At 30.9% G+C, this 12,068-nt stretch overlaps 1 protein-coding gene across 1 annotated transcript in view; it reads left to right on the top strand.

The window, feature by feature from the left end:
• The window catches only part of LOC129233533 (selenocysteine insertion sequence-binding protein 2-like), a 52,040-nt gene that overhangs the window by 30,158 nt on the left and 9,814 nt on the right, over nucleotides 1-12,068 (top strand). Inside the window, exons 7-9 of the mRNA XM_054867543.1 lie at nucleotides 1,344-1,410; nucleotides 4,213-4,726; nucleotides 6,596-6,701. Coding sequence (XP_054723518.1) covers nucleotides 1,344-1,410; nucleotides 4,213-4,726; nucleotides 6,596-6,701 — 687 coding nt within the window. The remainder of the gene's footprint in view (nucleotides 1-1,343; nucleotides 1,411-4,212; nucleotides 4,727-6,595; nucleotides 6,702-12,068) is intronic.

The raw sequence follows: 12,068 nt of genomic DNA, 5'->3' as shown, positions 1-12,068 counted from the left end.
TCCAAAATAAGTTTTTTATATGTTTTTGGATTCCCTCCCCCCCCCCCTATATTGCTCTCTCGTGCCTGTTTAATCGTGAACATTCTTTAAAGAAGTATTGATAAAAATTGTATAATTTACTCCAATCGTATACTTTGCTTTATGACTATGATCAAAGTATTATTAATTCTTGCTTTGTATGCAGCCCTTTGCTATACTTGTTTTTGCATTCAAAAATTATTATTGCATGTTATTTTGAATCAATAACATAAATTATTAATACTTCTAAACAATTAAATAAAGTTTTTAAAAATATGAAAATTTATATTAAACTTTTATGATTAAAAGAAAAGAAAATATTTTATTTACTTTCTTTTCGCAAAACAAAATCTAGCAATAACCCTTGATTGATAAAACTTTATGTATCCTCACAAAAATAATAATTTATTAATACATAAATAAAATAAACAATCTATACACATTTATTCTTTAATCATACAAAAGACCTTCATTTTGTACCGGATCTTCTTAAACAAAATGAATAAATTATAAGGGACATTTGATTGCCTGGACAATTTGAGTAATCCAATGGAATTTAATACAAATTTTGTAATGGAAATCGTTTCTACATTTTTCATTATTATAAGGCAGTAGTGCCCTACCTCTGCCCGGCTAAGCTGATCCATGTGGCCTGTTGTTATGGTTACAAATAAAAAAATTTGATCTGTAAATTTCCAAGACAACCAATTATTTTCATTTGGTATTTTGAATGAGTGTTCAAAATTGGAAGCCAACTAGTAGGAAATAGGTATCTAAAAAAGAAATAGAAACTTTGTATCAATAAAATAAACATATAGTACACGTAATGATAACATGCCATTTTCCATGGTATTTAAAAATATTAAAATTTATGTCTTCTGCCCCGTAGTTTAGTTACTTCAATTTAACACAGAATTCTTTTTTAAATACAGTTGGCTCTCTACTTAACAACTTTCAAGAGACCACAAAAAATCGTCCTTAAGTAGAATGCGTCCTTAAACAGAATGCTTCTAAAACTGTAGTGAAGCATCCGGGACAGTGAAAAGTTGTCTTTAAATAGAGAAAGTTGTTAAATATAGCGTCGTTAAACAAAGAGCCAACTGTAATTCATAACTTGATTTCCATGCAAATTATTCACAATTTTTATTTCTAATTGTCTAATTTAGTTATTAAATTTAGTTTTTTTTCTTTAACTTTATGTTTTTTGAATTCGGGATCAATATCTTATGCACAATATTTAATGAATATTGGTAATATTTGGTGACATTTTTAAATTAAGTAATTTTATCTTTTTTTTTTTTTTTTTTTTTTTTTATCCCTCTAAGATAATTTTGATGGACAGAAAAACTCGAAGGGAACAACGGATTCAACTGAAAAATAGTTTGAATGAAAGTATGTAATATCTTATTTTGTGATGAAATAGTTCTGTTGTTTTTAATATTCATTTGTTATATTTTTGGAAGTTTGACTATTAATTGTTAAAGTTTAATTTCTGCTTTGTAATTTAACTTAAAAACAAATTTTATTTTAATGGACAAATAGGAAAGTCTTACTAAGTTGACATTGAATTAAAAGGGTCTTAGTAGGGTAAATGACTAGATATTTTCACAGGGATTCGGGCAGGTTTGTCTTGCATTGAAATTTAAGTTTGTAACTGACACTCCAAGAACACCATCAGTGGATTCCCAAAATAAGGGAATATCTTTCAAGAAGAAAGTATAGGATGTTCCATGATTATAGACACTTTTTAATTAAAAAATTATATTTAAGGTTGAGAATCACAATTGCGAAATTGTGTTTCCATTACCTCTAGAAACTAAAAACACGGTTTTCCATCGTAAATATCAAGTTTTGCATTACCTATGGGGAGAGTTTACGATGGTTTGCACCATGCCTGCTCTATTGCTCATTTAAGGTCCTGTGTAGAAAAATATTGGCTTCCAGTTACATATAATTTTGGTACTAGATGTTGCCACACGTTTTACATTAAATTTAAGTTTGGACTGAGCAATGATCAGTCCGTGACATTGATATTATTCATGTTGAACTACATACATATTTGTTGAGTTAGACGTGAGTAGGCGCTTTGTACTGCTGAAATACAGTTTGGTCCTCCCAGCAAATCCTGTGTTGGACTGAAATGTTTCTCTAATCTTTGTTGATAGTTGTGGCGGTTCATTTTCTTGCTACAAATTTCCAAAAATGTTAGTCGATTGAATCCCAAACCACAACAAAACTCCCTGTTTGAACTGGGAAAGAAAATGATTTCTTGTGGTGACAAATGGCTGTCAACAATATTTAGCAGTGAGAAGAAGTAGAACTTGGATGGACCTGATGAATATAAATTTTACTGGGATAATTTAAGAAGCTAATGAATAAATGTTTCTAGAAGACAGCGGAAGGATCAGTATTGACTTTGGGTGGTTCGTTAAGAAGAAAAGGATTTCTTATGTTAATAAACGGCTGTCAACAATATTTAGAACTACCCAAAGTCATTACTGATCCTCCTCCTTGCTGTCTTCTAGAAACACTTATTCTTTGCTTCTTAAATTACTCCAGTAAAATTTATATTCATCAGGTCCATCCTAGTTCTACTTTTTCTGGTTGCTAAATATTGACAGCCACCTTGGGAAAAGCCATTTGACACTATAAGCAATCATTTTCTTCTGAACGGAGAGATTTGTGATAGTTTTGGATTTAACTGACAAACATTGCTGGCTATACGTGAGTATTGGAGGATCATTTTATTCCCATACAGAACTTGCTGGGAAGACCACTTTGTGTATTTCAGCAAGACAAAACGCCTACTCATGAACCTAACACAACATATATGCAGTTCAACATGTACAACATCAATGTTATGGACTGCTATCGTTTACTCCAAACTTAAATCCAATGGAAAAAGCATGGGAACATCTAGCAAGAAAATTATATAAAATGGGAGCCAATATTTTTTGATTAAGGACCTTAAATGAGCAATGAGCAAGCATTGTAATGCAAAACCTGATGCTTTTGATGGAAAACTGCGTGTTTGAAGTAATTAGGGTAACAGAATCAGTTTTTTTTATTAACATTTGGAACTGTATTTCACAACCTTAAATATAATTTATAAATTACAAAGTGTCTATAACTATAGGACACCCTATTTTCTATATTTTTAAATAAATTAAACTTATGATGTTTTTTCTAGTGAATTTACCCAAACTTGTGCTTTGCCTACTGTTTATTATTATCATATTGCCCCCTTTTAGCCGGCATGCTGCAAAATTTGGGGGACACCAGATTTTCCATAACACTTGCTAATCCTTTCCGGCATGCCAAAAAAAATCAAGGTTAGGAAAATAAAAATTAATACTCGAAAAAAATATATGTTCAGCTTAAAAAATAATATAAGTTCTATATATGTCTTATTATGATAAATAAACAATTTAATTTTGTAATAATATTAACTGACATGTCATTTGTTATTTTAACAAGAAAAATATTATTCGATAATGAAAAATTTTATAAAAAATAAAGTAAAACTTAGCAGATATTTATAAGCTGTAAGTTAGTGACCTCTTTAAAAGGAACCTAAAATAATTTTTGTTTCTTTTTCATTACAGTGGTTTGCTTTCCGATTGGAACTGAATGGGGAAATTTACTTTTGTTTTATTGCAAAAAAAAAAAAAAAAAAAAAAACCTTGAATTATTCGGCATGCCAGAAAATTTGAATTTACCGGCATGCTGGTCAACCCCTCTTTTTTCTGGCATGCTGGCTAATGCATGATAATACGGTATATACAAATAAAAAACAAATCCTTCCCTTCATATTTTTACTGTGAATTCTATTTCATGCTTGTGTCTATATTTTTGCGACAGGGTGTAATTATGTGTTCATGAGTAACACATGAATGGTAATTTTTTTAATATTTTGTATGCGAAATGTAATGATTGCTGTTTACATTGTTTTCTTCTTTTTTTTTTTTTTTTGGCCTATATATTTTCAAAAAATTACCTATATTTAATGATTTAGTCACTCTGATCCCTGCAAAAGTTTTCCCAAAACACTTTTAGCAAGCAATCCTCTATTATTGACTTTTTCAAAAAGTTATGCAGGGAAAGGAGTGTGAGAAGTAATATTTTGTAAATGAAGTTTTACTTACATTTCTAAAGTTTTCATATATAATTGTAGTATACTTATTTAACTTGCAGGTAAGCAGGATTTGCCCCTTTTTACCCCAGAAAACAATGCAAGTGAAGTAAACAATAATATGCCTGGGGACAGTGAATCAACTGATATAGTAAGCTCAGTGAACCCGCTATTAGAAGAAAATATAATTGACAAACTACCTACAATTCATTTAGAAAATAGTACAAATGAAGTTAACTGTGGAGCTGGAGAAGCTGTCACACTTACACATGAAGATAGTTCTAGTATATTCAACAGCGAAGATGAATATGATTACTACGTTAATTCAAACGAAGATCCGGAACAAAGCGATTGCGTTGGTCCTTTGACTGATCACAATGAAACTGAAAAGCAAATGAAAGCTAGGAGGTCGCAAGTTGCGGATTCTATCACTCTCAAACATATTCAAATGCTGAATTCTATGTTTGGTTTTACCATGTCAGTTAAAAATGCAGATTTAAGTGAAAATAGTTGCTGCACTGACGAGGAAAGGTTAAAAGCCTCCAAGATTTTGATACATACTCGCAACTTTAGAGAGTAAGTTTTTTTTATCATTTAACTCGGGGGTTTATAAAACTTTTCCGATTTGCGGCAACCTCTGAAGCAGGGGTGCCCACCTATGGGAGGTCATAGCGCAGACTGAGCCTTTGTAATTTAAGGGGGGGGTGTGTTTTGAGGGTTATTTTTCTCATTCGGGAGAGGGGGTCTTCGTGATATTTAGGGGAGTGGGCACCTCTGCTCTGAAGAATTAAAATTTTCTCACGACACCCTAGTCTATACATGAAACACACTGCCAACTCAGTCATTCCAGTCAAGGACTGCAGTTTTGTGCTTATTAGCACTCATCTGCCCAGCTTAGGAAGTGACTGCCAAGCCAAGCCATGTAACAGATAACAGGCCTCGGGGGGGGGGGGATCCCCAAGGTGGAAAACCTCTTAAGGAAGCCAAGAGTGCAAAACAAACTAGTAGCTAATATAGAATTAGCGATGACCATCCTTCTTTCTTCAACCATTCTTTTATCTTCAAGTTGAACTGAACCATTGCTTCGGTCACTCGTCTGGTCAAAGCACGAAACTGCTTTGGCTGGAATGACTGAGTTGGCGGTGCATTTCATGTATTTCTGCCGTAGCCCTGGCTATAGGGCTGGTAACTTACTGAAAAAAAACCTAGTCTGTATCTATTATATTATACACATTGCTGCTGTGAATACTTCAGGGCACCCCAGAGTGCTGCAGCACCCACTTTGTAAAACCCCTAGTTTAACTTATTGGTTAAGCCTAGATTTGTAGAGTGTTAAATAGAAAGTGGCTATTCTACTGAATAAATTGCACTTAAATCTTGTAAACAATTTTAAAAAATCACAGCTTACTCAAAATTAATCGTTCAATTAATGATTTCACAAATTCAAATAATTTTTGGTGTGTTCAGCAAATAAAGCTACTGTTTTTTTTTTTTTAATAGTAATTAAGTTTATGCATATTTGTTTTTTTGAAAAAATACCAAATTTTATATATCTTTAAAAATGTTTAATATATATAGATTTTTTTTTTCTAAGAAAACATAGCTGTTACATACATTTAGGGTTTTGAGCAAAAAAAAAAAAATTGTTAAAAAAACTTTTTTTTTCTACCCCTCAAAATTTCTGGAAGTTTTACATTTCTAGGTAAGATAATCAAAATTAGGTAGTGAGAAGCAAAGGGATATTTGTGCCAAAATTTAAAATTTTGAGACAAAAAGTACAAAAGTTAGGTGAACCTCTCCTCTGTTTTGCGGTAAGAAATCGTACTAGTAACTCTGGTAGAGATGCTGCTGTGCTGCATGATTTAGAAAAACTTTTCAATGAAAACCTACCTAGGACCTTTTTTTAAATGCATTTTGCTCAAAACTTGAAAATGTCTACTTACATCCCTTTGCTTCTCACTGCCTCAAATGAGATCTTATCAAACTGTTGCAAAGGATCAGGCCTCCATTTAAAATTTTGAATTTTAGCCCCTTCATCTATTTTGACCTTCTACAAATACAGTAAACTCCTAATTATCGGTGGAATAGGGCGGCATGCTAACAGCAAATAAGCGAAAACCGCGGATAATCCGAATAATAGTTAAACAACGTTACTACTGTATACAATAGCTAAAAAATATGAGTAACACTCACACACACGTTTAAATTTCTCCTAAAAGCATTGCTACATTGTATCTAATAACATTGAATGTAAACAATATTCATAAGTAAAAACTAAAAACAGACAATAACACAATCATAAGTTTAAAAAACATTTAATGACCGTTAAAAAAAATAGTGAAATGACCCGCGGATAAACCGACTGCCGTTAATCGGGAGTTTACTGTATTTTTAATTAATGTGTTACATATCAAAGCACACTTTTCAGTTTATTTATTTTTTAAGGTACTGCAATCACCTCCCCAGTCAAGAAATTGACGACGCTGTGAGCGCCCTGCTGGCTGATCTTGTCCGCTTTCAGGACAGAATGCACCAAAAAGACCCGGTGAAAGTGAGCTTGACTGATTTTTTAAAAAAGAAAATTTGAAATACTGCTGTAAAACTAAAAATACCGTCGAATCCCATTTTAACAAAGTCAAACAGACCAGCGAGATTTTTTTTTGCTGAAACAAAATTTTGTTGTTATACCAATATTATAAATGTTGGTAATGTTCATACTATGAATTTGAGTTGGGGATCATCAAAATCTTCACTAAAATGGGATTTTTGCTGTAATGGACTTCACTAAAATCGGACTTGAGTGCACAGTGTGTTCCAGATGATTCCCAGGCTCTGGGATTGGTGGCACCTAAAATTGGAAAACAGGGATCATCCGGAACCGTTTATTTTACACTGGAATAAGTAACATAAGGATGAAATTATTTTTGTGTAATAATATAAAATAAATTTGAACATGATAAATGCTCATGGTTGAAGCTAAACAAAACATTATAATAAATAACTAGTGCATTATGGTTATTGGCAGTACCTACCTCTTTTTGTTTTATTTTTATTTCTCGAATCCAACAAAAGTGTCCTATCTTTGTTCTTTAAACAATTTTCGTCTTTTTTCTGAAGTATTTTTTACATAAACCAAAAGAATACTTAGATAATCCGCTAGTTGGAAGTATACTGTGCCTAATTTTTTTTCTTAAAACTAATCAGTATGTTGCAAGATTTATTTGCAGTAATAATTATTTTTTGGTGCATCATATCTTTTATGAGATAATGTTCAAAATAGTTTAAAATGAATATTTATGAAAGGTATTCAAAACTCTAACAGCTCTAAATATTACACTTGATTTCATATTCTTTTTGACTTCAGAACTGACTTTAGAAAACAGTATAAAGGAAACTATTTTTTGATTGCCCAAATTAATTTTGAAGGAGATGCATTGAATCTTTTAATGATTTTTTTTTCTTTTACTCCTGATGGACTTTTGTCTTGTTAAATTTATTCATGTTAATTGTTTATATATTTAATTTGCATATATACTTGTGGGGGGGAGGGGTTGAGTCTGTTTTCACTATTAATCTTGTAGAAAAAATTTAAACTTCATTAAAAAAGTTTTTGAACAATACTTTTTTTTTCCTTCTCAAAGTTGTACCCTCAATAACATAGGGTGCAGATTATAACTGTACATTATATATTTTACAAAGGCTGCTATAATAATCAAGTCAACTGACACATTTTCTCTGATTAAAATTACCTAATAATTTTTTTATGACGCATATTTAAAATTTTGAACTGGAAGACTACATTTCATAGGAATTATATATCCTTTTACAGTGTCTTCATAACCCTCATATTTAACAGTTAAGCCTAAAAAACATAAGAATGCTTTGTACAATATTGAAGAAATGAACACCTATATCACAAAAAAAAAGAACATTGCATAATTTATTCAATTGAGGTATTGTTAACACTTACTAATTCATTTGCCAGCCTATCTTGTATTACTGCTGACTATTCATGGGTACAAATTGGGTTCGCTTTGGGGTCCCTTCACAAAATTATTTATCATAAAAGGGCCACTTCACAAAATTTCAAATTAAAATTAAACCTTTCACAAAATTTCATCTGTAAAAACTTCTTTCATCTTTTTTAAGTGCAATAAATTTGTCTGAAAGCAAAGTATCAGTTTTGGAAATGAACCCTGCAGCTTCTTGGTCATTCCCAGAGAATTCCTTTGGGCCAAAGCGATTTCAGATTAGATTTGTAATACATGAAATTTTGCCGCCAGCTCAGTCAATTCTAGCCGAGGACTGCAGTTTCGTGCTTATTAGCATTCATCAGCCTGGCTTAGGAGTGACTGAGCTGGAGGTGAAAAACCTCTTAAGGAAGCAAAGAGTGCCAAACAAACTGGTAGCTAATACAGAATTAGCACTGACCAGAAAAGTGACTGAAACAATGGTTCGGTTCAACACACCCGAACCATTGCACGGCCGAAACAATGGTTTGTTTGCTTCGACAACTCGTCTGGTCAGTGCTATGTCTGTATTAGCTACCAGTTTGTCTGACACTCTAGGCTTCCTTAAGAGGTTTTCCACATCCAGCTCGGTCACTTTCCTATGCCAGGCTGCATATAAGCTACCTTTACTCCTGTTCGGTCATAGGAAAATTTCAGGCCCTCTCATTGGCTTATTCGAGTGTCAAACAAAGCTTCAAAGACGCCATTGTAATGTTGCTAGTCGTCCTTCGCACTGTGTTTCTTGTTTGTAATCTGCTAAATACGAATAAGCATTTGCAAATGATATCTTTAATTGAATGTTGCTGGCAAAAACAGCATTATTATTTCAATCAATTTCATTCTTTGCGAAACAAATGAAAGCTGCCTTTCAGCTACTATGCTTTGAAATAAAAATAGGTGGCGCCATCTTTGGGCAAAAAATGCATGTTTTACGACATTGTTTTGATTTAAACTGAAGTTATTTTTAAAATAATTCTCATGGTAAATTATTTTGTAGATGGAAAAGAGCGAATTCTGCAATTTTTCATATTCTTAATGATATTTAATGCAATTTAAACAGCACTTCTTAAAGAAATGATGTCATTTAACTTAATAATAAATACTTCTAGTGAATAATTTAATACATAATAACTTCTAATATAATTTTCTCTTGTGCCAATTTTTTTCTAGCTAATTTCTATTGAATATGAGTTATCATTCAAGAATAAGACTTTCAATTGAATTTTGAGTGAGTCTGGCAAACATATCCTTCTTGTCTCCTTCTAATTTCATAACTCATAAAATAAAATAATGCTCTGCTTTTTTTTAAAAAACCTGTAAAATATATAATTAAACGAATAAATAGCATTATCTTTAAGCAAAATATGGCGCTTTTGAAGAAGGAGCTATTGAAGTTTAATTTAACTCATTTGTCAACTAATTCTCAATGTAAGTTTTTTTAATTAAACAGCAAATTCTTTATCTTTTAATATTCATCATAATATTTAAAGTTATGTAAAAAGGAATAAGTAATTTAAACTCTTGAATTAAATAATTGAAAATAACATTAAAAAGCAATGTTTCATAATGTAAAATTATATATATGTTATTTCAAGTCAAACTTTCAGAAATCGCACAGTTTGTTACCTTAAATTCATTTATTATTAATTAAAAAAAATTATCACACACAGTTGATGAGGCAATTCAAGAGAATTTCATGCAGTTTCATTTACTATTTAACTTAAATGCACTTGGAGAAAAAAAGTTTCACAAATTTCTAAAACTTAAAAGCTCAACCATTTTTGAGACAATTTTGAAATCAATATATGACTTTTAATGTATTGTAATAAAAAATACAGCGAAATTTTTTAGACTGGCCCATGAAGAGAGCTGCAGCTGTTAAATATTTTCAGCAAAATTAGCAAAAAAGTTTTCTTTATTTTTTTGCTGTACTGCTGATAAGACCTTCGTGGTTTCATGAATAGTTCTGAAACAATTTGATTGTAATCATTCAAATACATTAAATATCATACATTCATTTAAAATTTTTTAAAGTATTTAAAAAAATTGAATTTAATGAAGGTGGAAGCCTTTCTTTTTTAAATACAGACATCTCAATTATTTTAGCATTTTATAAAGAGACTATTTATAATTTAATTCAGGATTGTGAATTTATCCAGTGAAGACACACACAAAGCAATCCAACCAATGAACGATAAGATAAACAAAATATAGACAAAAAAAAAAAAAAAAACGGATTAACATTTAAAAAAAAAAAAAAAAAATGGACAACCTGTTCGAGAGCTTTATAAAACTTTTGACCAATAACTTATATGATATTTTGTTCAGCTGACTTTATCCAATAGTAGTGTGTGAACAGCTTCTTTTTTTTTTTTTTTGTAAAGAAGGAAATTCTTTAAAAACAAAAAGGAACTTTTTCCAGATGTACTCACTAAATTAAAGGTCTTATTCTTGAATGCTAACTCATATTCAATAGAAATTAGCTGGAAATAAATTGGCACAAGAGAAAATTATATTAAAAATTATTATGTATTTAAATTATTCACTAGAAGTATTTATTATTAAGTTAAATGGTAATCATTTCTTTAAGAAGTGCTGTTTAAATTGCATTAAATATCATTAAGAATATGAAAAATTGCAGAATTCGTTCTTTTCCATCTACAAAATAATTTACCATGAGAATTATTTTTAAAATAACTTTAATTTAAATCAAAACAATTTTGTAAAGCATGCATTTTTCGCCCAAAGATGGCACAACCTATTTTTATTTTAAAGCACAGTAGCTCAAGGCAGCTTTCATTTGCTTTGCAAAGAATGAAATTGATTGGAAATAATAATGCTGTTTTTGCCAGCAACATTCAATTAAAGCTATCATTTGCAAATGCTTATTCGTATTTAGCAGATTACAAACAAGAAACACAGTGCGAAAGACGACTAGCAACATTACAATGGCGTCTTTGAACCTTTGATTGACACTCCAATGTAATAATAAATAAGCCAATGAGAGGGCCTGAAATTTTCCTATGACCGAACAGGAATAAAGGTAGCTTATATGCTGCTGGGCTGATGAGTGCTATTAAGCACGAAACTGCAGTCCTCGGCTGGAATTGACTGAGCTGGTGGTGTATTTCATGTATTTCTGCCTTAGCCCTGGCTATAGGGCAGTAACTTACTGAATAGATTTGTAATAGCTAAACATGCTCTTTGTGATTTGACAGGATTTTTTTGCAAAAAGTATACAAAAAAAAATTTCCAAAAACTAGTTTTTTCCCCTCAAAAAAGATAAAAGTTCATAAAAAATTTCCTTTTTTCACAAAATATGGGCCTAAAAATCCTGATCAACACCTGTACTTGTTGGAAGCCATACTTGGGTGTTTGAAAAAGATGTTTAGTGATATTTTTAATAATATTGTCTAATTTTGTTACAATCAAAAACCTTTTCGTTAATGTTATTGTAGACGAAGTTGGTTTTTGAGTTAGTCATCCATTTGAAAGTAAAATTTTGGTCACATCATGTAATTCTTTTTTTTTTCTTAAGTAGCATTGCCACTCGAATATTGAATTAAAACATTATTTTAAAGAAGTATTCAATTTAGCTAAATAAAACTAGATTTTTTACAATGTTATTCTTTATTTAAATTTGTGTGTTTTATTTTTCATGAATACTGAATCGAATGTCACTTTGAGATTTGTAACGTGGCAAAAATGTAAGCTGAACTTTACACTACTTTTGCAGACATCATATATTGGCAACTTAATGCTTTATTTTTTAACGTCTGTAATTCATTCTATAGATGATTGGTTGAGTGGTTACATAAATTTATTGTACTTGCAGTCTCAAACTTAACTTTAAAGCATTGGCTATGATGTTATAAAATAAAAATTTTATTATCGTAATATATATTAAT

The sequence above is a fragment of the Uloborus diversus genome, unplaced genomic scaffold (genome assembly GCF_026930045.1).
Source record: "Uloborus diversus isolate 005 unplaced genomic scaffold, Udiv.v.3.1 scaffold_504, whole genome shotgun sequence".
Taxonomy (NCBI): Eukaryota; Metazoa; Arthropoda; class Arachnida; order Araneae; family Uloboridae; genus Uloborus; species Uloborus diversus.
This window is presented reverse-complemented; position numbering and strand designations above follow the sequence as displayed.